Source organism: Vidua chalybeata, chromosome 6, assembly GCF_026979565.1.
Source record: "Vidua chalybeata isolate OUT-0048 chromosome 6, bVidCha1 merged haplotype, whole genome shotgun sequence".
In the NCBI taxonomy this organism is placed as follows: domain Eukaryota; kingdom Metazoa; phylum Chordata; class Aves; order Passeriformes; family Viduidae; genus Vidua; species Vidua chalybeata.
The window spans coordinates 55,172,726-55,199,175 of NC_071535.1; the positions used below are offsets into that span (position 1 = coordinate 55,172,726).

Consider the following 26,450-nt stretch of genomic DNA (forward strand, 5'->3'; position numbering starts at 1 on the left):
GACCCCGCGCGCTCCCGTGCCGCCTCGCCTCTACGCGCCGGCGTGCGCGCCGCCGCTGCCTCTCCCTCCCTCCCTCTCTCCCTCCCTCTCTCTCTCTCTCTCTCCCGTGGTAGCAGGAGCAGCGCGGGCGGCGGGGCTGGAGCGTGGCTGAGGCGGCCATTCCTACCGAGCGAGAGAGAGCGCAGCGTGTCCCCCCCGGGCTCAGTGGCGCACAGGGTGAGGAGGGCGGCAAGGCCCCTCCGGACACCCCGAGCGGGGCGGGGGGGGAAGGGGAGCGTGCAGGGAAAATGACCGTTGGGCGCGAGGCGGCCGCCCCGCGCCGTCACGTGACCGCCGCCCCGCGCGCGCCGAGGGAGGGGCGGGTTTGGGGGGGGGCGCGCGCGCGCCGGGGCAGGTGCGGCTCGTGCGCGCGCGGCCGCGTGCGCGTCCCCGCCGTCCGCGCTCCCCCCGTGACGCGCCCGCCGCTCTCTCCGCTCTCTTGTCTCTCTCCCGCCCTCCCTCCCTCCTTCGCAGAAATGCCCTCGGCTACCAACAGCACCATGGCGAGCAGCACCACCGGCAGCAGCACCGGCAAAGCGGGACCGGGCAGCGAGGTTGCCCCGGCGGCGGCCGCCCCGCAGGCGGCGGCGGGTGTGAACATCACCACGGTGCAGACCGAGGCCATGAAGCAGATCCTGGGGGTGATCGATAAGAAGCTGCGCAACCTGGAGAAGAAGAAGGTGATCCCCACGTCCCCTCAGGACCACCCCCCCCCCCCAGCCCACCCCGGGTGCCCACCCGCCCTGTCCCCCGCCTTCCGGCCGCCCCTGTCCCCGAGCCCGTCCGGCCTGTTTCCCTTCCGCTCCCTTGTGCCGGGCCCTCCGCCGAGCCCTCCCGGGTTGTTCCCGGTGTGGCCCCCAGAGGCCGCCTGCTGGAAGGTTCCAGAAGGGCGAGCGCCGCTCCCCCGGCCTGTCCCCTTCCCCTCCCGGGGTCCCCCTGCCCCATCCCCGGCCGCCCTCCCGCCGCCCCGGGACCCGGCCCCGTTTCCCCCCGGCTCGCGGAGCAGAGCCCGGAGGGGTCGCGGCTGCCGACCCCCCTTCGCCCCGGCTCCCCGGAGCCCCCTCGGCGGCGCCGCTCCCTTCCCCTTCCCCCTCCTTCCGCCTTTTGTTCCCCGCGGCGGGGCCTTTCCCAGCCGCGCCATCCCGGGGCTCGGCTCCCCGCATCCCCGCTCCGTGCGGCGGCCGGAGCGCGCCCGGTGCCCGTGGCCGGCGGAACGGGCGGGCAGAGTCTGCGGTGCCCCCGGTGCCGGGCACATGGACGCGGAGCTGTAACATGGCGGCGGCCCGGCCTCCCCGGCGGAGCTCATTGTGCCGCCCGCACAAAGCCGGGGCCACCCCACCCCGCCCCAGTGTCACCGCTCGCTTTCCATCGCCCTAAGCTCAACTCTTTGGGAGCCTGAGCCCAGCTGCAAGCGGCCTTTCACGGGTTATTTTTAGAAAGAGCAGCTACTCAGTCCCTGGTGCTTGGACGGTTCGAGTTGTGGCACAAGAGCAAAATGCTGTCGTGGTTGCTTGTGGCATGTTTTGCACCCTCTCGGTGGTGGCAGATTAAATGAGCTTCGCAGGGCTTTACAACCTCCAGAGCACGAGGCGTCCATCAGAAAAAGACCTAATACATAGCCTCAAGACTTGCCTCAAAACGCCACAGTGCCAAGCTAAAATTACAAAAAAAAAATATATATATATTTGTGCTAGAGCCCTAAATCTTTTATTATTTTTAGAGGTGAAAAGCACAATAACTGTTCTTTTTTTAACTGTCACTTTTGATATTTTTCATAGTATTCCATATTGTATAGCGTGGAAGTATTCCCAGTAAATTAGTCTGTACAGGTGGGTTGTAAAGGAGAGAAGCTGTGCTTTACCTATAAATAATAGACTGTGTGTCAATAATGCACTGTATAAATACCCTGTGCACAGTGTAGCTTCCCACTTCAAAACTGGGTGTGGGATTTTCCTGGTTTTTAGAAATGACATGGCAAAAAGCAGCAAGCCAGGACATTTTAGGTAAGTTTTAGAATCAGAGGAGCTTTTCCTCTCTGTCTATTGTGTGTAGAAAGGACAAGATGTCTGTCTTAATACATTAAGTTATACATACATTCCTGTGCATTAATACACAGGAATATCTGCACAACCAATACTGGTCCTCAGCTCGAGAAAGAGAGCAGATCTTTCTGTCTCTGGTTCTTCCAATACAAAAAAAAAATGTTTGAAAATTAACTGTTGTACCCAACATACACAAAAATCCTCTGGAAATATTTTTTATTATGTTAAAAGCATGTATTTTAAAAACCAAATTTAGCAAGTGAACGTTCTGACCTGTTCTGTACTTGGGAGTAATCAAGAGGATAAAACAGTGTTACTGGTGTGAGGGTCCTTGGGAGCAGTGTTTTTATTTACCTTTAAATAATTTACACTTGCCTTAGCCATTCCATTCTATTTGAGTGGAGTTTTAGCATTTTAGCAAGTGAGTACAGGGGACAAAGTACCCTTTTTTTTTTTTTTCTGGACATGGCTTTTGTTGGTAGAGGTTCCATGAAAATTATTGAAAGCATTTATTTTTTGAATACTCTGTGCTGGGCAGTGTGGGCTTAAAGAACAGGCAAGTGCTGGGGCTTAAAAAGGAAAAGCTCTGTGTTCTCTCACTGATGAATTAAAGTTCAAAGATTCCTAAGTCTTAATGGGCTGAAGTTCTGGAACTTCCTGAAGGAGGACTCATAAGCACTACAAAAGTCATGAGAGAAATGGGTTTTGGTGTATTAAAGCAGAGGAACTCATTTGTGGCCTTGAGCTTCTCCCTTGGTGGGGGAGCCAAGAGTTCTGTAGTAAATAATGTCCTTTAATAAAGAGAGCAGCACATGCTTTGTGTCTTAAAACAAAGCTCATTGTACACATCAGGATTTCCTTGTATTTTGCATCTTTGGACAAGAATATATTTTTAATTTTTCCAACCATCCAGAAAGTAAAATTGTTCTGGAAACTACACAGACAGGAGTGGGTGAGAAATGCAGTAAATCTGACTGGGAACTTGTGCTCAGTTGGACAGTTAATCCTTTCTTTGTCAGCAGCTGCTAACGAAGGCCAGTAGAGATGATTTTCAGAGCTTTGTGTCACAGAATGAACAAATAAATACTTAAGACACACATTTCTGAAGGATGAAAAATTACTGCTCTGGAAGAGGTACCATCTTAGGTTTTAAATAAAAGGACTGTGCAGCTTTTAGTAGAGGAAAGGTCATTCTTCCTAAAGAAATTTGAATTTTTGAAGTGAAGTTTGTCATGTTTACCTCTAAACACAGAGGATAAAATAATGTGACTACCAAAATACAAATTGAAATAATATTTGTAATTCTGGTCTATACTATTTTGAATGTTTCTGTATAAACTAAAACCACTGGATTATTAGTTAAACTTTCATTTTCTTTTTCTAAATGTGACCTCCTTTGAAAGAATGAGTATTTCTTTTGTTAAAAGGGACTGGGATAAATTGAATTGCTATACAGAAATGAATGTGAAAACATGGCCTGAAAACGTCTGTGTTCCCCTCATCTCTTTGTATTTGAAAAAGATAGGAATGCTGTCCTCTGTTCTTAGATGACAAGATATTTGTGTGTGCATGGAAAGGGGTAATTAAAGGGGTATTTTCAGATGTTCAGCTCGAGTTTATGTTGACAAGCTTAGTTCATTTAGAAGTTGCCTGGACTCCTCCAGGTGTTTGTCAGGTGTCTGGGGTTAGAATCCTGCCAGCTGTCCACGTTCCCTGGGAGAAAATATTTCACCTTCAGTTTCTCCTTCTCCCCATCTCTTCTGGCTTTTGTTTTTAGAGGAGGACATCCTTTCCAAGTTTTAAGCCGATTGAATGTAGCTCAAACTCTGCTTTTGTTTCAGGGCTGAATGAAGAAAACCCAGTTGTTTCTGCTTTCATCTTGTGTAATAGGGCATGAGCCATGTAAGAACAGTTCATCAAACAAATGTCCTGCCAAAGGGGCAAAATAATTAATTTGCTAACACGTGAATTAGGGGATGGGTAGATGTTCACAGGGTAACTAACATGTGAGCTTAAAGCTTGATGTGAGCTTGGTGTCTGGAGTTGGAAAGATGGCACATATTCCCTGTGCCTGGTAACTTGAGCTGCTGTCACTTTATCAGCTTGTCTGAGTTTCCTCCTGAGTGTAACCCTGGCTGGGGTGCAAAATGAGCAGTTCACAGGTGCTGCTGTCCTTGCTGCACAAGAACTCTCACAGAGCAGCAGGTGGACATTTGAAGTTGATGTGACTTGGTTCAGTAAGATGTTGGATTTCCCAGCTGGGATCAGTTTTCTATTCTGGTAGCAGGCAGTTTGAAGCTACCCATTGGTAGCAGCTCTCTCAGTGCTTTTGTCCATGCTTTGGGCCACTTGGATGGGGCCACTTGTCCATGATTTGGGCCATTGTGAGTGGCTCCAGAACATATCTTTGGGAGGTTTGGTTTGAAATTAATCTTTGGAGATTTAACATGGAGCAAATAGTAAAATTCATTTCAGGCAGTGTATTACAAGCCTGAATCTTTCTTTGAAACCTCTCTTAGTAGGAATTTTGGATATCAAGCTTCAGGTCTGAAAACCCAAACAGTTTATATGTGAAATCTTGTGGTGGTTGGTGCTTTGAGGTTTCAGGCTGGTCTGGTTTGGTTTTAACTGGTTATTGTAGAATGGGGATTGTCTCACAGTAAGTTCAGTTAACTAGATGCATGATGAATCCAAGGAGCTGTGAAACATCTTCTAGTTTCAGTTTTTCAGATGCTGCTTTGGGGTTTGGATCATGGTTTTTGTTTGAAGAAAAAGACACACAGAATGTGTTGAGAGAGACATATTTGTGTTCTAGAATTCACTTGTAAAAGTAACTTTTTGGAACAAAAATTATGTGTAGAGCAAAATGTAGTCAACTTCTCTGTAAATTCTGAGTGTTTCTATAGGAAATCCTGTATGGTGGTGATTTAGAAAGAGCATCTTTAAAGTCACCAAAACTTGGGGTTCCACTCTTCTGTGACTTAACTCTGGTTACTGAAAGCTTTTTCAGCCTCTGGAGTTAACTGATCATGAAACTGCAGTCTCAGAATTGATGTGTCCTTGTCCTTTGTTTAAAAACTAATAAATTATGCAGATATTTTTTTCTAAACCATCAAACTTCCCAGACTGTGGGGAAAAATGCACCCACCAGAATATCTACTACTGCTACTCAAAAAAACAATTCAGTTTAAACAGAAGACCTGTAAATGCTTTGTGTTCTGGAGTATTGTTATTGTGTCCTTCCATCTTCCTGGTTCTAACTCAGGACTGAAACAGCTTCTCAGCACTGGTGGGTTTTGAGAGGTTCTCAACTTCCTTGCTAAGTGTTTTACCTTTTTGATTTTTTTCTAGATTTTTTGAGAAAATAGAAGACAGGTTTTGGTTTGTGGGGTTTTTTGGTCATTTCTGGGCAGTTTTAGCTGCAAAGTCATGAATAAGTGTGGAGGTGATGGTGGGGGACAGACAAATTATAATGCAGAGATGTAAAACAGGTTAATAAACTTCTAATTTTTAACTTTATTAGGCATTTATTTGGCTTCAATGCAACCTGTACTACACAGCTGTTTTAAATTTTGGATTATCGTAATTGCTTTTGTGCTGTCAAAAACATTAATTCCGTTTTTGAGATGCCTCAGGAGACAAATTTAGAATGTCCTTTCCATCTTTTCTTACCTTGTAGTAGAATTTGAATTACTAAAGACTTACTCCAGCTGTTGGCAGAGGCTACCTTGTCCCCTTGCAGCTTGTTGTGCACACTTGTGCTGCTGTAATTGGCAGAACCATAGCACTGAAATTATCTGGTTAAATATAGAGCCTCCCTCCTGCTCCTGACCCCCTTTTTTAAGGGTTATTTTTAATCTGATGATTCCAGTGATCCAGTTTGCAGCACAGCACTGGAAGTGGTGGCTCATTGGTCAGGCAGGTTTGGAGGGTAATGCCAGGTAACTGCAGATTTTGTTTCCACTTCAGGATGATGTTTTTGAGACAATTCAGAGGATGTGAAGAGAATTGTCTATTAGTGCAATAAAGTAACTCAGTTTTGGATTCCTATTAAAGTAAAATTCAGGGCATACTTAAGCAATGAACACCACAGTCCCAAGAGCCTGTTAGTGGTGCTTTTTCCCCAGGAAACTCCAAAATACTTCAGGTATCCCAGTGGAAAAAGCTGAAGCAGAGTGGCTTGCTGCCTGCAGAACTGGGAGCTGCTGACTCATGAGCTATTCAATACACAATTCATGTGCTCACTTTGCCACTGGATGATTTTTTTTTCCTGCTGGTTTGGTTTTCATGCTCAGAGATCTCTGTCTGAGGAGTGAGGGTGAAGTGTAAGAAGAGGTAAGATGAAGAGTCTTCCCCTCTTGCAGGCAGTGCAGTAGGTTCTTGAGCAGGAATTTCACTGCAGCTCTTATTTTACAGCTCTAATGCTGCTCTTGGACTGCTGTTAGTTGTCAGTGCAGATTAAAAAGGAAGGCATTTTACTTAATATTTCTGTGTAATGCAGCTTTGGATCTTACAAGTGTCTTTGCAATAATAGAAAAATGCTTACTTGGCAGTCAGAATCTTTGTGGTAACATTTAACTAAATGCACATTGGCTTGTCCTCTGCATTGCAGCTGACAGGGCTTTCCTTCCTCTGTTTTTACCTTCCCAACAGGAATATTTTGTAAGAAGTAAATATGAAGACAAGTAACTTTTCTTCTATTCCTAACAGAAAGAGACACATTACCCTTGTTTTTTTAGTTCAATAAAAATAAGCAAAGCATTTACATTAGACCTAAGAGTATTTGACCATTCAAGAAAAACCTTGTGCATTGCTCAGTATGTTACTACAATAGCTTAATCTGAAAGGACCAACCATGCATGGAAAAAGTATACAGAAAAAATGTAGTTATTTAGAGTATTTTTGCCTCTTCCCTCCCTTATGTCCTCAGCCACCAAAATGGATTCTGTGAGTGTTTCCCAGTGTAATTTTGCAATATATGTTTTTTTCAGCAAAGTCAAACAAAGTAGTGTTCTGGATTACAGCATTCCACCCATTTTGTTTCACTGTTGTTGTTTATAGGTTTGTGTTGGAAACTGGATCACAGAATTTGTTTTAGTACATTTTTGTAGACCCTGTTCAAGCTGGCTCTTGTTTGCAGTCTATTTACTGAGCAGCCTCACAAACAATTGCATCAGGGTGACCAAGGGAATTGTAATCTGCAGCAGGGGGGCCGGTGATTTGAGCAAGTAGGAACTTCCTTTGAAATGTGCTTGTCTGCAAAGCCCCTTTGCTTTAGGATTTCAGCCATCAGAGGTGTGGGTTGACCTGGCTTTGCACTGGGGCACTGCAGTGGTTCAGTTCTTTTACCTCCCTTTCGGCTGCACAGCTCAGCCACACTCTCCCAAATCAAGAGACTGTCCTGTGATTGTCCAAGCGTGTCATCATCTGCTCTGAGATCAGGATGGAGAAGAGTAACCTGACCTTACTTCCTGTTGAGATAGATTTGCAGTGTGCCAAATGCTCTCCAGGGCTGCTTTTTTGATCTGTTCTGAACTGTGGCTGCTGCATTTAACAACTGTTACCATGTAGTTTGTCCCCAGCATGAAACTCCCAGTAATATATTTTTGGAGCTCTGCAAGTTCTTGCTTTGACTTTGCCTAGGTCATTGATGGCTCTGATACACTGGAAGGTGAAGTAGTTAAATGTTCTATCTGACCTGGAGGACTTGAAAAGATCCAGCACCAAAAATGACATCAAAAGGACCAAGCCTCATAAGGGTGATAGGGTTTCAGGAAATAATGATGGGCATCAAATACTTCAGAAGAGGAGCTTGCTTGATAAACTGTTCCACAGACTTTGATCTTTCCAAAAGTTTGAGACTGAGCATAGAAGTTGAATTAACTAGAAAAATACCAGTAAAGTGTTTTAACTAAAAAGTCTGAAATGAAGAGCAACAGCAACCAAACAAGGTATCACTCAGTGGCAAATGTAAACCCTGAGACAGTGGTGGCATCAGGGTTTTGATTCTTTGACATTCAGAATTAAGTGTTCTCCTGCTTCTTGTGTTTTGTCATCCTAGATTGGGAAGATAATTGTTAAGGATTTGTTTTAATAACTTTTTTAATTACATAATGGCAAATTCATTGAAAATACAGTAATTTGTGATAATACAGAAATGGTGAAAACAGCATAATAATTAGGTGTGTTATCCTTAGGGGCTTTGCTTCCTTTTGCAGACCCTTTGTAGTTAGCCTGTAAAATCTGTCACTGGGGCACACAGGAGTTTTACCTGCTTTTGGCTGATGCCACTCTTCTGTGTGGTTTCTGTTTAACCAGATGAGCAAACTGTTCCTGTTGAAAAGTAGCCTAATGATTCTTTTTTCAATTTCTTCCTTTGGAAAAAGCATCCTAATGCCCTTGAACAAAAACTATTTTAGAGCTATTAATATGAATTGTGTTGGTGGGCATTCTTGCACAGAGGATTAGAAACTGTTTAAAATTCTTTACAACTATCTTAAGTGATAGAGCTAGAGAGAATTACAGTTCTGAATTTTAATAGCATTGACAGTGGGGGTTTGCAGTCAGATTTTTGGTATTGTAGTGATAAAATTGTGATAAGCTCTACCTCAGCCCTCAGTTCAGCTCTCTGGTGTTTGGACTGAAGGACCTGTGCATTGAGAGTGCTTGTTCCCTTAGGAGGAATGTGAATTTCTGTGGAAATTCCAACTAGCCACGAAGATACTGTAATAGCCAAATAAACAAGATAAAAATATTTACCTCTTGGGAAAATACTTGCGTTTTAACCCAGAAGACAGTTTTTCTCATGTACACTTTCTGCAGGACAGTTATGTGCTTGTGTAACGTGGTACAGTCTGTGTAGTGTTAATATTACAGTGCATAGTTTTGTTAGCACAAGTAGAAAAAAACTTTAAACTGATTTTTGCCTCTTCGTAACAGCATTTTTCTTTTGTTTCAGAGCAAACTTGATGATTACCAGGAACGAATGAACAAGGGAGAACGTCTGAATCAAGATCAACTGGTAAAAACAACTAAAAAAAATCCTAACCAGATCTCTGCTAAATTGTTTTGTTATCTTTGTGGTGATGAGTTTTTCCTGCCTATCTCCTTTTTGGGGCTGGTTCTTAAAGTAGGTTATTGCAGAAATTGATTCAGCAGCAGTTTTGCAGTTGTAAATAAAAAGCAAGTATCAATTTAAATTCAGCTGTATGGTGCAAACATGGACATTGATACTTCACGAAATTACCAGATGCTCAGTCTTATGTGAAGTCGAATCCTTAACAATTAATCTTCTCAGTCTAGGATCAACAGTGTTTTGTTGATGATTTTTAACACTGAGAAAGTGAAGGGACAAAAATGTTCCCTCCAACTAATGTAGCTGTTGACACTTAAAAGAATGAAGTGCTTCCCTTGATTTCTTGGATGATTTAATCTTCACTTTGGTAGTTCTGTGCCAGCTGAAAACTGAAATATCAGAGATCTGTGTACTGTTATTTTGTAATGGCCTGTTGTGAAGATAAACCACTATAGAGAACTGACATCATGTTGAGGAGGGAAGCTCATGGTTTTTATGAAGCCTGACTACCAGGCTTGATAAAAATAATCTTGGTTTGGAGAAACGCATCATTTTGTCACAGCAGGAATGTAAATGTCTCAGCCATATCCCCCTGATTTGATGTAATTTCTCAGTAATACCAAATGGGTTGAGGAATTTAGTTTGCTTTGGTGCAGATCAGAGTATTAGGTTTAAGAAGATAGCAAAAGCAAAGATTTCTGGAGAAGGGGCTATTATGCTCTGTATATTCTGATTTCATATAACAATGCATTAATTCTCAAACTCTTGAGAAGTTTTGAGTTGCCAGATTGTTCTTCTCCCTCATTCTCCCAGTTGTTTGTTAATTTTTGTCAGGAGCTGGCTGCAGCCAAACATGAAACCAGTCCATCATCCATGTGAGCACATAAAGGCATATTTCTATGTATGTTTAGCAGATCTAAAGAAACTGGAGGCCCCAAGGACATATACAAGTCTTTGATATCTGAGGCAGTGAAAATCTAAATTTGCCTTAACATAGTTGCAGTCCCAATCAGGGATCCTGTGTCTCACTTCAGAACTAAAAAATATGGGAATTTATTTGTTGGAAGTATACATTCTGTTCTGTTGCTGATGGTTTACATTTGTGGTCTTTCTGGGTTTTTTTAAGGATGCGGTGTCAAAATACCAGGAAGTGACAAATAATCTGGAATTTGCTAAGGAACTGCAGAGGAGTTTTATGGCTCTGAGCCAAGATGTAAGTAAAGATCAAGCATTGCCATGTGGGTTATCCAGACACTTTAAACTCTTCCACTGAGGCAGTAGTCACCTCTGTTTACAAGGATGAATTGCCATTGATTTATTCGATGTTTGACTGTTTTCTTCTAGTTTTTAATATTAGTTAATGTCAGGTTTTCTGAAGAATTTCTGATGTACTACATAAATGTATGGAAACAAGAACAGTGTAATTTTCTGACACAACACAAGTGTTGAAAATACTGATCACTGAACCAGATCTGCCATGCAACATTAAAGATGGTCACTTGCTGCCATTGGTAACATTTTCTTAAACGGATTTCATAGGGTTTTCATTTCTTGGTAATACAATCTGAAACTACATTATGGGACAATATTGTTTTTGTAAAGGGTGAATTAACTGGATACTGTGAAATAGGTAATCTTTTGGATTGGTGTTTTATCAAGGATGCAGAATAATACTGTAATCAGGAATTAAATTCTAAAAATTTGGGAGTTCTGGAAAGAGCAGCAGCCTTGGAGGAATTGATTGAGTGGATGTTAATACAGCTGACTGCTCTAAGGAGTGTAGTTAGCTTGTGAACAGGCTGGGATAATTTGAAGAGCAGCAGCATCCTTGTTTTATAAACTGCTTTCTACATAGGCTGTGGCTGTAAATTAATTTGTAGGACTAAGCCAACTTGTTTCCCTATTTTCTGGCATCACAGTTCCATCTGTGTTTATGGAATGTTAGTGATGGAGAACGTCCTTTTCTGGATAAGTCTGTTCTGAAGTGTTTCCCTGGTCAGCTGACTGCTAAGACAAGCCAGTGAATGCAGGAGTACCAGATTGGTGCTCTGCTTTCAAACTTGGTTGTAGCTTTTCCTGACTGCAGTTAGTTGATTTTAAGATACGTCTTTGATTTTTAAATCCAAAATTTGGATGTTTCAAGTGGGAAAGTTACCATCACAATAGATTTTTTGGAAGAGAATATTACATTTCCTGCTGAATTTGGGATGCTGGATGCTTGGATTAAGATGAAGAGTGGAAGAAACATCCTGTAGGTTCAGAGTGGTGCTGCATTTAGACCTTGTGGAAGGTTCAGTGCAGAGCACAAGGCTGCTGATGATGTGTCATCCTCTCCCTCCTTGCATCCATGCTCCTCGCACTGGGAATACTGCAGTGGATGCACATGCTTCTTCTCTGGGATGTGGACTGGGGATCTCATGTCCAAGAACTTGTTGAAATCCTTTTTTGGACTTGCTGATCTTGTCTGTCTCCCCAGCCTTTCATGGCAAAACATTCCGTGAGTTCCCTCTTGTGGTGCATGAAAAAACAGTACTTTTATTTATCTGTTTTAAGCTGATCTCCTGGTAGTTCCAATGAATGCTTCCTACTCTCATGGGATATGGTGAATAACCTCTCTGTTCCTGCTCTCTGTGTGGCCAGTGTGATAAATCTGGATAACCCAAGCCTTTGCAAATGGAAGACCTCAACACTTAGGCTTTTCCCTTGCCTTCCACTGTACCTTTTCTTAGCAATTAAAGACATTTCCAGACTGTTTTTCCCTTGGGTCCCTTCCAGATCCAGAAAACAATAAAGAAGACAGCTCGTAGGGAGCAGCTGATGCGAGAGGAGGCCGAGCAGAAGCGTTTAAAGACTGTGCTGGAGCTACAGTTCATTCTGGAGAAGTTGGGTGATGATGAAGTGCGCAGCGACCTCAAACAAGGATCCAACGGGGTGCCAGTGCTGACAGAGGAGGAACTGACAATGCTGGATGAGTTTTATAAGCTGGTTTACCCTGAACGAGACATGAACATGAGGTAGGGTTACAGCAAAGTGCTCCTCTTTCTAATTGTCAGTCAGTTAACAGTGTGTTTAGTATGGTAATTTAAAGACTCAGTAAGAAATTAACTCTTATTAATTAATTTTTAAGGTTGAATGAGCAGTATGAGCAAGCATCTGTTCACCTGTGGGACTTACTGGAAGGGAAGGAAAAACCAGTTTGTGGAACAACCTGTAAGTACAGTCTCTGCATGAAGAGACAGCACACTAAATTTGTGCCTGAACTAAAACACACATCTGATAGAAGAGAACTTGGGTAGTCAATTATCTCTGAGGTCTTAGAGGAACTACTTTTTCTCAGCTCTTAGCTGGACTGTAACAGTGACTTGTGGAGTTTGTACTCAGTCTGTGGTGTATTTTTTTATACTGGCTCAGCATTACTCAGTACTGAAGCTCAGTCTGTTCCTGCTATTTCAGCAGTACTCTGCTGCTGGTGGTGCTCAGTAACAGTTCTGTGTTTTCTGCAAACCTGGGTGTGAACAAGGTGACAGCGTAATACATACACTGACATGGCCTTCCTTAGTGGGATGTTCTCTCCCACTTAGCTCCTGCAAAAAGTGTTGTGGTTTTGCACTGTTTTCATTGATAAACTGCAGATCAGGGTGTGACCATGCCAGCCAGGCTGTTTTTTTTGGAAATGATTCCCACATTCTTCCCAAATGCCTGGCCTAGGCTTTGCCAATGGGGCTGATGTCTTTTGGATTAAAGTGCCCCAGCATTCATCTGAGGCACTGAGGGCATGTGTTTTTTGCTTACAAATGCTCTTCTGAGCCACTTCACCTCAGGGGAAGAACCCTCATGAATCATGCGTGTACCTGTGTACACACCTGTACCTGTGTCCCTGTGTAGATTTATTTTTATTGACAGTTAGTTGTTTTGGAAGAAATTGTCTTATAGTAATGGTTTTAAGTAACAGGAATAAAAGTCTAGTAATTAAATTCATAGACTTGACCTCACTGTGAGGTGCTTCGCAGAGCTTCTTAAGAGTTACATGTATTCTAAAGATCCTTCTTGCCCTTCAGATTTTTCTGAATGACAGTGGGTTATTTATGCATTTATTGAATGTGACCCAGTAAGAGAAGAAATCCTGGACCAGTAGTGTTCATGGACTGGCTTGGAGCAGCAACATCTTCCCAGCAAAAGGGTCATAAAATGTACATAAAATCATTGTGAAGGAAGGAAGAAAAAGATAATGAGGACTGAGGTAATGCTGATGTTTCTCTCTTCCATTTTCCCAGATAAAGCACTGAAGGAGATTGTTGAACGGATTCTTCAGACCAGTTACTTTGACAGCACCCACAACCACCAGAATGGGCTATGTGAGGAAGAGGAGGCAGCACCTGCACCTGCAGTAGAAGACACTGCAGCAGAGGCTGGTGAGAAGGGGAAAATGCCTTGTGACTGACACATCTGTGTTGTTCTGTCTTGTCTCTGCAGTCCTCAGTGATTAAGTTGCAAATGCAGTGTTCATCTCTAGCACTGAAACCATCCAAGATGAAAGTTCTGGCTGCCTGAGGCTTTTCCCACTTTTCAGTGGTTCCCACCAGTTTAAACTGAATTAGAAGGGAGCAGTTTCTGAAGCAGACAATGTGATTGCATACTTAAGAAACTTGGGAATATTGTATCCAATTTTAAGACGACTCAGGACCTTTTTCCCTTTTTGTGGAGAAGGCATAGCTGAACATAACTCTCCCTAGCAAGAATTTAATGTGGGTTGTTTTTTTTTTTTATTTCAAAGCTCTGAGGATATTTGTTATTACTAATTCTCTGTTAACACCTTTTTTTTTTTTTTTTGCTTCTTTATTCTGAGACATGATTTTCTCATCTAACTTTGTATCTTCTAGGTCTATAACATGAGGATGGTTGGGGTCTTTATTGTTGTTGTTTGGGTTTTTTTTAATTTGGCTTTTTCCCACATAAATGGTTTGTTTATTTTTCTTGCAGAACCCGATCCAGCAGAAGAATTTACTGAACCAGCTGAAGTTGAATCAACTGAGGTATTATTCACTGAAACACTGTCATTTTGTATACCTTCAATGCCACTTACTTTTACTTTCATACCCTTTCTTATTTTTATTTTAGTATGTAAACAGACAATTCATGGCAGAGACTCAGTTCAGCAGTAGTGAGAAGGAACAGGTAGATGAGTGGACAGTTGAAACGGTTGAGGTAAGATCTTGTGTACTGCAGGTAAAATTGCAATCCCTGTTTCTGCTGGCTCACAATTCATGATAGGTGTTAGTATTGCATCCCTTCTCCCCCAGTATATAAAAGAACATATTTATTTAAGTAGACTTGGACTCGCTACTCAATTCTTTAATTGCATACCTAGCTCAGGAGTACCTAAAATAAAAAGAAATAAAACCTGTTTAGTCTAAGTGTGCAGAGAACTTGCTTTTCTTCATTAGTGGCTTACTTGGGAAAACAGGGCTTAAAAGTCTTATGCTTAAGAAGACTTTAAAGACTTTTTAAAGTCTTTTTTCTTTTTGGAGAACTTAGCTGCAAATGTAGAGCTTGAAAGTTTATCTACCCAGCTGCTGACAGTGTGGTGTAGTTGTGCTTTCATTAAGCACAGGTCCCTGGAGAGGGAGCTGAAAATGAGTAACTCAACTAATACCTACTCCAGATTGCTTATGTGCCTCATTTGATGTTAAAATATGCTTGTATGTATGTACGTCTCTGTTTCCCAGAACTACAGCTCTTCAAGTATCTCACTTGTTACTCCTTTGCACTTGAGTGGCTGTTCACTTGTGCTGTTTCTGGTGCACTGGTGTTGGGATCCATTCCTAGTTTGGGGATTTACACTCAGGCTTTGCTATATGTACAAGTCCATGATTTTATTGCACTGGAATTTGTGGTCCTCGTGTATGGGAAAGGACAAGCCCCCCATTTGGTACATTGGAGCTTGAGTTGTGTCTGTCTGGTAAAAACAAGTATAAGCAGTTTCTTTCAGGTGCTGGAGAGTTAGTTTTTTATTATTTTAGCCTTCTGCAGCAGCAAATTGCAGGTCAGTTGTTCAGACTTTCTTGGTGCCTTTGGCTGTTTTTAAGTGTAGGAGTGGATTAAGTGTTCTTCATCCTGTGAAGTGCTGAAAAAATAGAGCAGCTGTTTTGATCTGATAAACTAATCTGGCTGGTTTTACATTGAGTCTGGCTGAAATTCCTATTTTGAAGTGTTGAAGACCACTAAGAGATTTAATAATACTGAGGATGAGTGTGAGACTTCTAAAGCTGAGTAGACAGCTTTGCCATGTATGTGAAGGAGTTTGGTAGTTCCTTGTCACAGTATGTCATTTACTTACTTTAAAAACCATTAAATTATCACTGCTACTCCCGCTACTGAATGTGTTTTAAGAATTATCTCAACAAACTGAAGAAACCCTCCAAACCCACACATTAAAGTCATGCTTGGTTGGAGTACTCTTAGAAGGCACAGTATTTTAAAATTAATGATTGATTGGCTTCAGTTATACCCATTTTATATCTGTGTTTCTACCAGGTGTCCAGAGTGGTTCAGTTCTCTATAGTTCTTAATATAAGGAGTGTGGATGAAGACATAATTCAGGCTGTAGTTTGGTATCAGACAGATTTCAGAATCTCATAGTTTCCTAGTCAGCTGAATCTGGAATTGGATCAGCTTTGTTTTCTTAGGACAATACTAAGAATCTGTACTTCAATTGCCCTTTCTGTCCCAATGTCTTGGACATGGTAGAAGGGAATAATTTAGAAAAAAAATAAAGTTGAAGCCTGTTTCTTCATAATAAAGAACTTTATTTTCTCAGCTATAACACAAGAAAGGGAAATTGAGGATATCTGCCTGTAAAATTACTCTTCCTGGCACCACTAGCTCCTTTCTCAGGTGAATGCAGCTGAATTGTGCTTTGGTAAGATCATGACACAGAATGTACACTGATAGCTGTGAATTTTGAAATCTGAAAGAGAACATGTGCTCAGAAGATCTCTGTAATTGTTCACTAAGGGGGAGGATATCATCAACTCCTCTTTTTCAGTAACCCTCGAGTAGATGTGATACAGTCAGGATTTCTGTGGTGTGTTTCTAGATGAAAAGTAATGCTGTCTTCACAAGGATTTTTTTTTTACATCAGTTTTAAGCTAAATAATCAGTTCCTTCCATCAGTTTTAAACTATATAATTTGCTTGTGAATTTTCCAAGTGTATTTGGATTATATGATGTTCTAATTTTGGTGAAGATGTCCTTTATTGGTAATAGTACTTATGGAGGTTTTTTATTGTTGTTTTGTGGGGTTTCATTTTTTTAAACTGCTGCTTCTGTAATTAATGCTTGACTCTGGTTTTACACAAAGTTCTCTGTGTCTTAGATTGTGGAACTTTGGTTGGATGGATTTTGAGTAGAATTGAAAACTGTTCTGAGACTGACAAAATACAAGTTCATTCTGTTGGTTTGTGGTGTCATTAAACTTGTGGTTTTACCTTTCCTTCTCTTTTTTCCCTGTCCCCTGTCAGTCTCCCTGCATTGTGTCTGGCAGCTCTGCGTGCTGACAAGGTTAACTTACCTCACACAACATGAAATTTGTTCAGTTGTTTCACCCTACTGTGATTGTACTTGGTCAGAGTACCTGGTAGTGCTAATAAGGCTGAAGGAATAGGTCCTAAACTGTTCCTTTTGACATCCAAAAAGGAGTATTGGAAATGATAATGTAAAATATGAAATACCATCTGAAGTTACTGCTGTATTATTTATGGAAAAGGAAAACATTGGATATTTTTGTCACTGTTGTGGGTTCTTGATGCTTCTATCAACTCTTCTTTTTGTCTTGAAGATACTGAGTTGTTGTGAATGACTTAGACTCCATAAGTTGAGTGGTAGTGCTCAAATAACTGAGAGTACTTTTGCTAAGAATTATGCAGGAGATGAGTAGCTCCTGGTTTTACCACTCAAATTTCACCTGATGATCTGGCTTGCATTTTTTCTTCAACTTTTAAACTTTGTCATGTGCAAAAGGTCTATATATGTGCTGTAGATAATTTTTTTCTACTCACAGGGCTTAATTCTTAATTTGGAAACAGTCTATAATGTGAAATTCAGGGACTGTTTGATAGACCAGAGTTGTGCTTGGTTTCCGGTGTGGATTGCCTCAGGGTGTTTTTTTCATGGGAATTGTCAAATTGCCTCTCTGTGGTTTGCTACCAGTGGTGATCTGGGTCTGAAGTGGATCTCAAAGAGGACTGTTGGTTGTAGTTAGCTTTTAGTTTTATTCAGATTTCCTGTTTGGGATTTGCTCAAGGAACAAGCCATTGAACTTGGTGAGGCAACTGCATGTGCAGAATGCTATGGACAAACAAGATTTGGAAATCTGGGCAGGCAGTAGGAATGCTGGAAGATGCTGTAGGTTTCTTGGAGAAATTAAAAAGAAATGTGCAGGCTTTGAGGGTGGATAGTGGCAGTGTGAGGCTTGAAGTTCAGACCTTTGTTATAGGACTGGTTTGTGAATTGTCATGAGTGCATGCAGAAATCTGTCTTCTGCAGTTCTAATAAGAAATCAGGTATTTTACATAAATATTTTGAACTTTCGGGGGCCTGTATGCTAATTTATATCCTGTATAACTAAGTTTTAAGACTTAGCTGTTTATCTGGAATGTTAGCAATGTTAGAAGCTCATTGAATTAGAGAAGTAATGATAAGAGACAATGATATTTTAAAGGGCATTTGTTGACATTGAAAATGGCACTTGTGGATTGCAGGAGCTGCCTAAAGAGCAGGTGAGGGACTGGTTAGGGCCATCAAAGTGCAGCTCGACTATCTTTGTCACTGTCTGTTTTCTAACTATTTGCTGGTGGATGTTTGAGGTGCCCGTGTCCAGCTTTGCTGGTTGCTCTGCTGTCTAATCAGGTGCTACCTGAAGGCCCGTTGCAGCTTGTTCCTTTGTTGATGTTTGCCACTTTGGGATATGCCTGGTAAATCTGAGCTTTCTTGCCTTCATTGATCTGTGCTTCTGCTTCTGGGCTTCTGGTGTTCCCTCACGGTGCTGTCTAGCAATCCTTGTCATGCAATGCTGCCTGCTGTTCCTGAGACAGTAAATCAGGGAGCTAGGATAACAGTAGCTATGAAGATTTAGCACTTTGAAGTCTTAAGAAGGACCAGAAAAATCTAACTCCACTTATATTTACCAAAAAGCTATGAGAAAATAATTGTTACCCATTTGTGCATATTTCTGAAAATTACTCTTCCCCTACTACCTTGAAATTGCCAATTGGTGATAAATTGCTGCCTCAAATCCTGCTCTAAAAAACTCCTTGTACTATTGAACAAATACTTTTTTTATGAGGAAAAGAGTAGATGGAGAGAAAAAAGAGCAGAATGTGAGCTCTGTAATCCTGTGAGTGCTCAGATGAGTAGCTGGCCACAGTACTGACCTGTCTAGGATGTAATACTGTCCTTCAACACCACTGCAGCAATTCCATCATCCATAGCCAGTTAGGCAATAGCCAGAAATGCAAGAACTCCTGAGTCACTTGAGTGCAGTGCTGCCTTGAGCTGAAATTGCAGTTGGTTGTTGTCTCTTGTTAGGTTGTAAATTCCCTGCAGCAACAGACACAGGCGACGTCTCCTCCCGTCCCGGAACCTCACGCGCTCACTGCTGTGGCTCAGGCAGACCCCCTGGTCAGGAGACAGCGAGTACAGGACCTCATGGCACAGATGCAGGGCCCCTACAACTTCATGCAGGTACTGCTGTGCTCTAAACATTTATCTGTTTAACCCACAGCAGTGTGGATTTGATTTTTAGTATTTTTTTATTTTTTTCCTCCACAGGACTCAATGCTGGAATTTGAGAACCAAACGCTTGATCCTGCCATTGTATCTGCACAGCCCATGAACCCAGCACAGAGTTTGGACATGCCCCAAATGGTTTGCCCTCCAGGTTTGTAATGGTAAATCCTAAAGAGAAATACTGGCAAAACCTGCAAGTCATCTCTTAGAAATGCTTCGGTTGCTGCTGCATAATAAAAAGGCCACCACAAGTAATAGTACAATCCTGCTATAGTGTGTTTTTCTCAGAAATGTGATTGTACTGTTTCTAGACTTCCAGTTCTCAGTTGCTTATAGATTTTGCTTGGAAATATGGAACATTTAAAGCTTCTTTAGTTTTGCTTTGGATTATTTTGGACAACTAGAAAAAATGTTCTTTGCATGGAAACAGGAGCTGGTAATTTGAGTATAGCTTTGCCATGCTTAAGGCTTCATCATCTTCATGATGACCAGCTTTCACATAAGTGCTCAGAGCAGGTAATAATGTTATTCTCTAAAAGGTTTGATTTTACTGTGTAATAAGTGAAATTATTTTCCCCCAGTTCATGCTGAGTCAAGACTTGCCCAGCCTACCCAAGTTCCTGTGCAACCAGAAGCTACACAGGTAAAATGTTTAGTAAATTCTGGTTTGGATTTGAGTTTGATATTAGGCCTAAATTGGAGTTACAAAAGGATTTATTTCCTAACTACATGAGAAACTCTTAAGAAAAAGCTGAAGTTCCAGTATTGGGAAATTGGTGATCTCCATTGTTGCTGACAAGCATTACTAGTTCCTAGTTTTAGTCTCTGCAGACATTGCACATTTCCAGTAGTGGGAAGCAGGTAGTTGGTTACTTATTTGTAACAGATATGCCAAATTCTCTTGGTTACAGGGCAGCCTGTGTCTGTTCAAGTGAGTGTCAGGGCACAAGTGGATCTCATGCATTAATTATATAGAGTTTGTGTTCTGTTTGATTGTTCCCACTTGCTTGGATTGGGATTTTACCCTGGAGTTGTAGAGCAGTCAGTGTGAGTTGAATGCTGTTTCCAGTTGAGCTTTAAGTGGGATCTCCTAAACTTGCTTCTGCACTGCATAAATGGAGTCACTTCCTTGTTAAGATGTTTCAGTTTTCTGGTGATTAAAGATTTTTTTATTAAGCATGTGTGGCATCTCTGAGAACTCTGCTGGTCTAAGTAATGGGTCTGATCCCTGTAGGTATTTGCAAACCAAAAAAAAATCTGGATAGATGATGGATCTCACAGTACAGGCAGGATAAATTGCTTCCTTTGGCTTGTCCAGATTAGGTCTGCAAGGTTTAAGTCACTTATTTATAAAGAAACAGGAGCAAGGGAATTACTTCTTGAGTTTCCTCTGTATGTACCTCCTGAGTGCTGGTGCTCTCCACAGTTTTGTTGTCTTGTAGGAGTAGACTGGGTATTTTTTTGGACAGAGGGTTTTTTTTTCCCTGCACTAGTTTTTATTTTGCTGTTAGGTGATGCCTGACTTAATCCAATGGATTTTTTTTTTCTTATTTCCCTTACCTCAACCAGTGCTGCCAGTGATTATCTCGAGGATCTTGCAAGCGCAGTAGCTAAACTTACTCTTGGCTTTGGAACATTCCAGTGTGATGTGAACACCCCCATCAGTTGTTATCCATTGCCTCTTAAACTCCTCAGTACAGCCTTTAATGCAAGGTGCTCTGCTTTGCTGGCTGGACTTTTCCCTGGATTCTCTGTGTGGGAGCAGAGCTTGTAAAATGTAAAATTCAGGCCATTGGAAGCCAGCCCTTGTCCACTTGTGTTTGAGCTTGGAGCTGTGTGGTGTTAGAATGTTGGTGATTAAAAAGTAACTAATTTGTACTGATTTGAAGACGTGCTGGCTCACAGACTAGAGAGTACCATCCACTCCAGAGTTCTCTGATACATTTTACAAAACTCTGCGTGAGCGTCAGCTGACTTTTGGGGGCTTTGGGGTTTATTTTGTCAGGTTCCCTTGGTTTCTTCTACAAGTGAGGGATATACAGCTTCCCAACCCATGTATCAGCCTTCTCACACAGCAGAGCAACGGCCACAGAAAGAATCAATTGACCAGATTCAGGCAAGTCAGGTTTCACAGGGGTGGGAAGAACTCTTGATTGCAGGTGGCATCAAATGTTAGTCTATGTTTCTTCATAAATAACATTATTTTTAGTTGATAGGGGTGCTTCAGTTCCCCTTAATTTCAAAATTCTGAGCCTATGACCAGTAAGACCTCCATAGCAAGACTTTTCATTTGGAAGCTTGTTTGTTTAGTCGGATGCAGCATGCCAACATCACCATGGGAGCATCAGTGTTGTTGGCTTAGGAAATGGGATTTATTTTTTCACAGCAGTTAGCCTGGAAACTTCTTCATTTCCCTCCCTCTAGATTTTTCTAGTTGTCTTTCAAGTTAATGAGGGAGAAGATGGTTAGGTTTTTCCTCTCATTATGCTGCTGTGAATTAGGCTGTTGAGCTGAAGCAGAAAGCAGTCATTAGTAGAGGTGAAGCTGAGGCATTGCCATTCTTTTTTAAGCAAAGTTCTTGAAGTTAAATTTTTGGTACCTCAAAAGCTGCTAATATGTTGTTTGTTTTAATTATTAGGCTTCCATGTCCCTGAATGCAGACCAGACCCCATCCTCATCATCACTTCCCACTGCATCCCAGCCACAGGTGTTCCAGGCTGGATCCAGCAAGCCTTTGCATAGCAGCGGAATCAATGTCAATGCAGCTCCATTCCAATCCATGCAAACAGTGAGTAGGAAATCAGTCCTGGATCCCTTTGGCTTGGTGCTCATTCCTTATGGTAGAATCAGTCATGCAGCTACACATGATAGTCCTTGGTTATTCACATTTCTGAGATTTTGATGCTTCTTTACAGAGCTGTAAAACTGAATTTCTGCTTTTACAGGTATTCAACATGAATGCACCTGTTCCTCCTGTGAATGAGCCAGAAACCCTTAAGCAGCAAAACCAGTACCAGGCCAGTTACAACCAGAGTTTCTCCAATCAACCTCACCAAGTAGAACAATCAGATCTCCAGCAAGAACAACTCCAGACAGGTAAAGTTCTAGTAGCCTTGGTAGAGCAGGTGATAAGTCTGTGAAGTCCTAGATGATGGAGCAAAATACGTCACAGGTTCCCTTGCAGACCTTTCCCCTGAGCAGTACCAGATTTTGTTACTCTGTCAGGGTTTGAATATCCAACAGGGAGTGAAATTCAGTATATTACTTCAGCTGTTAAGCCACTTGACTGGGTTTATATGGATTAAAAAAAAAAAGAAAAATGAACAGGATTATTCTGAAGATGCAGGCACTAGAGTGAAGTACTGGCTCTGCTGATGCTAAGGTTGCTTTTAAAAAACAGTGCAATTTGAGGTGACATTCTGTAAAGGAAATAGTAAGCCAGAAATGAGAGCAAATATGGATTTCTTCTCAAAGTTGATGTAAGGTCTCAAAGGCCTGGAATCTTGTGCTGAAATAAGTGATAAATTATTTGAATTCAGCAGGCAAAATGCTTTCCGGGTTAGCAACTTAAAACAATAAAAGTCTACGTCCAGAGCTGTTTTTCTCTCAGCACTGTTTCACTTTCCACTTAAGTGCTAACAAGTACTGGATGTATGAAACAAGGAGAAGGAGCCTCATCCTTTTCCTCTGTAACAGAATGTTGGGTTTAAAGAGAGATACATGGGAACATAAAGAAACCCAGACTTTTCTACTTCTTTTTCCCCTCGATTCCCCTGCAGTGGTTGGTACCTACCACGGTTCCCCGGACCAGAGTCACCAAGTGGCAGGAAATCACCAGCAGCCACCCCAGCAGAGCACTGGATTTCCCAGGAACAGCCAGCCTTACTACAACAGCCGGGGCGTGTCCCGGGGGGGATCCCGCGGGGCCCGGGGCCTCATGAACGGTTACAGGGGCCCAGCAAACGGATTCAGAGGTGAGCAGCTCTGCAGGGCCCTCTGAGCTCTGCTTGGCCCTGGGGGGAACACTGGGTCAGGAGAGCAAGTGTTAAACTGACCTGCTGTTGGGAGACTGGGGTAGCAGCCCTGTGAGACAGCAAAACTTGTAGTAAAAGTCTTATTGGTTGTAGATAAGTCACTTAAAATTTAAGTGTGTGTTTGGACTCCATTACAATACAATAGTAAGCATCTACTGCAAATATAAGCAAATGCAGAAATACCCGCCCATCAAGCAAGGAATTTGGATGCAAGTTGGTATTTCAAAAATGCTTAGTGTTTCCACAGTGTATTTTGTAGTTCTATGTTTCATCAGAATGAGAATAGGCTGGCTTATGTAGAAGTACAGGAGCACAAGAGTTGAAAAGTCACTAGACCAAGGGAATTAACAGGAATGGAAGAATGATAGTGTAGTTCTGGATAGATAAGAGAATGTTTATGATTCCTGGACCTTACACGTGTGGCTGTCAGTGTTACAAAAAGGTTTATGTTAGAATAGGACAGAGATTTCCTTGTCAGGTGTTCTGGGATTACTTAGGGACTCAGGTACTGACTTCCATGTTCTCTTCCCCTCTTGTGGCTGGGGAGTAGAGAAGAAACGTGTGCAATAAAAATACAGCTGATTGGAGTGTGAATGCAGTAATCACAGCTGGGACATCTAGAGCCTACCTAGGATCATGTTTAGCTCAGAACTGAATGTTCTGTAAAACAAACTTTGGGTTACTCTGAGAAATGCACTGAAATCTGCCTCCTCCCAGTCCTTACCAGGTGTTCATTCTCACTTCTTGTGATATATTAGCTCTGATGTTGGAGACATTTGCTTCATTTGCAGGTAAACAGCCCTTGCTAAATGGATGGGATTTTTTTAAGGTTTAGGTAAAATGCTGTTGCTGCTTTTCTTTCTATAGCAGCAGGTCAAGTATTAAGTGCTGCTTTGATTTTCAAGTGAAAGACTTGTGCCCTGTTCCGTAGGGGGATACGATGGCTACCGTCCGTCCTTTTCCAACACTCCAAACAGTGGCTACACACAGGCCCAGTTCAATGCTCCTCGGGATTACTCAAACTACCAGAGGGTAAGCTACCTGTGGGGAGGGAAATACCTGTCAAATGCACTCAGAGCTGTTAGTGACATCTTCCTCTGGGACTTACTTTATTATTGCTCAGGAAGACAAACTACCCCTGTGTAGTTTGGAAAAGTTGAACACTAAATGTATCTATTTATATTTCTTAGTTATATTGAGCAACACATCCTGTAACTGGAGAGAGCATTTGTCACTGCACATTTTATTACAGCTGCTAGGAACTAGTGGAAGTAAGAATTTATTTTTTAAAGATTATTTTTTACTAATAAAATGTTGCATGTTGAAGTTACAGGTGTTTTGTCAGTGCACATTGTTCTAAAAGGTCCTTATTTTGCTGGCAATTAATAACAGAATGCCCAGGTTTTATATTGTAACTTTCTAAATTTCTTTGCTTTAGGATGGATATCAACAAAATTTCAAACGTGGCTCTGGACAAAGTGGACCTCGGGGAGCTCCTAGAGGTAATCTCCTGAGTAGGGAATAATTGGTTTGGCTTGAGTGGAAGTTTCTGAGCCAACTTTTAAAGTTCTGCACTTAAAAAGCAACCACACTCCTTACCCAGCAGCTCACAGTTAAGAATAAGCTGACTTGAATTATTGGGATCCTGTGAACTGGTGGTGGAAGTTAAGTTGGCTGTTAAATGAGGAATTCTTGGAAAAGAAGCTAAAACAGCAATTGCTGTTGACATTCAGATATAATAGAACTTACTTCACTGTCTTTTATTATTGAAAGCCTTGGGAAACAAACCTGACAGAGATAATGAGGCCATAGTTAAGCTTCTAAATTCTATTTTCATCACATTTCCTCAGGTCTTTTTCTTAGTACATTTTTGATGATGAGACTGTTCTGTCTCAGTACAGACATTGCTGTGAGGGCAGCTCAAGGCTGTGCCCTGCATCTGTGAAACCCCACGTGGGAGTTCAGTGTTGAAGGCTTCTGTCCCTGCCTTGGTCCTGAAAGCCCTGAGGTGTGGAGCTGAGGCCTCTGGAGTTCAGTGCAACACTGGGCTGTGGTGAAGCTGAGAGCATGTTTTAGGAAGCACAGCAAAGTCTGACTGAGTTCAGACCAGAAGATTTAGGACTACTTTGAAACTAACCAGATTTCCTGCAGAATTCAACCCCTTTTTGTGTTTTCTAGGTCGTGGAGGGCCCCCCAGACCAAACAGAGGGATGCCTCAGATGAACGCTCAGCAAGTGAATTAAACACGTTCACAGGATTCCGTTCAACGCCAAAAACACGCTGGCCAGTGTACAATACATGTTACCAGAAGAGTTATTATCTATTTGTTCTCCCTTACAGGAAGTTTGTTGTAAAGGGACTATTTTCATTACCCATAATGACAGGACTACAATTGCCAGCTTTATATTCCCTGGATATTGAAAGGAACGAAACAACGTTTACTCTGCATGTTCTGTCCTAAGCATCATCTTGAGCCTTGCACATGAGATTCAGATTCCTCACCTTTGCTAAGAATAAAGCAAAAAAGGCAATTTTCAGGGTGATCCAATCTCCATGGTTAACTGAAGTGGCAGGAAAAAGCAGACTCACTTCTGACATTTAAAAGTGATTTAACAAAATTCAGATAAAATCTGCAAATCCATAAATATTTACTGTGGTGGCAGTTAAAAAATCTTAAATGTTCCCATGAAAGGATGGAAAAGGTGAAGTGTGGCTTGGTAGAACAACTGCATTTCAGCTTTTTCTTAGTAAATTGAAGCACTGAACAGTTCAAGATGTGTAGTGATGCAATTGCCCTGAATAGACAGGTGGGCTTAGAGGCAGTTTGTGATAAAGAAGAGGCACCCTTAGCTGCAGCACTCCTCATCACCAGGGCCCTGATTCCTGTGGCTATGGAGTTAAGAGCGCTTGCATAACTGCTAATGTAACTGTGTAATTAATTTTTTTTAGGAGACAAGATGAAAAAAAAAAAAAAAAAAAAAAAAAAAACCAAAAAAAAAGGCTTTGATTTGGCACTTGGACAAAATTTTGCAACAAATCCTGAGCTATAATCTGGATGGCCACTGTATATTTGATGTGAAGTATTTAGATATCTCTTTGAAACACTTTTAAGTTTCTTTGATAGCAATGACTTTTGTAAGGATTGGTATTCTCTATCATTCCTTATGACTTGCACATTGTCTGTCACTAATACTTGACCTTGCTGTATTATCACCTAAATAACTGATGCCGGTACTGATGGAAATCCCTAATGGATAATCATAACACTTTTGGTCACATGTCCTTTTGTCTTTCCTGCAGCCTTGAAGGTTTTAAGAAATCTCAAATGCCCGCTGCTGCTGCCCTTCCAATTGCTGTCTTTTGAAAAGCACCAGTCTGTGTTTGAGTTGATTTCCCCTTTTCAGGGAAATGACAGCCAGCAGTTACAGTTCTAATGGTATAAGCAAGATAAATAAAACATGTTTATAAAAATTG

General features: G+C 41.8%; 1 protein-coding gene across 3 annotated transcripts; it reads left to right on the forward strand.

Annotated features, from left to right (window-relative positions):
- On the forward strand, positions 1–26,450 carry CAPRIN1 (cell cycle associated protein 1). Of its 3 annotated transcripts, XM_053944755.1 has the most exons (19): positions 1–216; positions 514–719; positions 9,040–9,102; positions 10,283–10,369; positions 11,932–12,170; positions 12,284–12,366; positions 13,431–13,568; positions 14,137–14,189; positions 14,275–14,361; positions 18,742–18,897; positions 18,985–19,093; positions 19,524–19,585; positions 20,948–21,058; positions 21,581–21,730; positions 21,888–22,038; positions 22,722–22,916; positions 23,908–24,008; positions 24,415–24,478; positions 25,155–26,450. In XM_053944755.1, the coding sequence occupies exons 2-19, from the start codon at positions 516–518 to the stop codon at positions 25,217–25,219; spliced, it is 2,118 nt and encodes a 705-aa protein (XP_053800730.1). In that variant the 5' UTR covers positions 1–216; positions 514–515; the 3' UTR covers positions 25,220–26,450. The 3 variants fall into 3 exon arrangements, with proteins under 3 accessions (XP_053800730.1, XP_053800732.1, XP_053800731.1); XM_053944757.1 differs by lacking the exon at positions 20,948–21,058; XM_053944756.1 differs by lacking the exon at positions 1–216 and having other exon boundaries at positions 421–719.

Excerpts from the sequence above, each read along its gene's own strand:
- CAPRIN1 (XM_053944755.1), top strand. The coding sequence starts at position 516 with ATGCCCTCGGCTACCAACAGCACCATGGCGAGCAGCACCACCGGCAGC. Across the intron at positions 19,586-20,947 it reads TGCAACCAGAAGCTACACAG|GTTCCCTTGGTTTCTTCTAC; the intron begins GTAAAATGTTTA and ends TTATTTTGTCAG. Across the intron at positions 24,009-24,414 it reads ATTACTCAAACTACCAGAGG|GATGGATATCAACAAAATTT; the intron begins GTAAGCTACCTG and ends TCTTTGCTTTAG.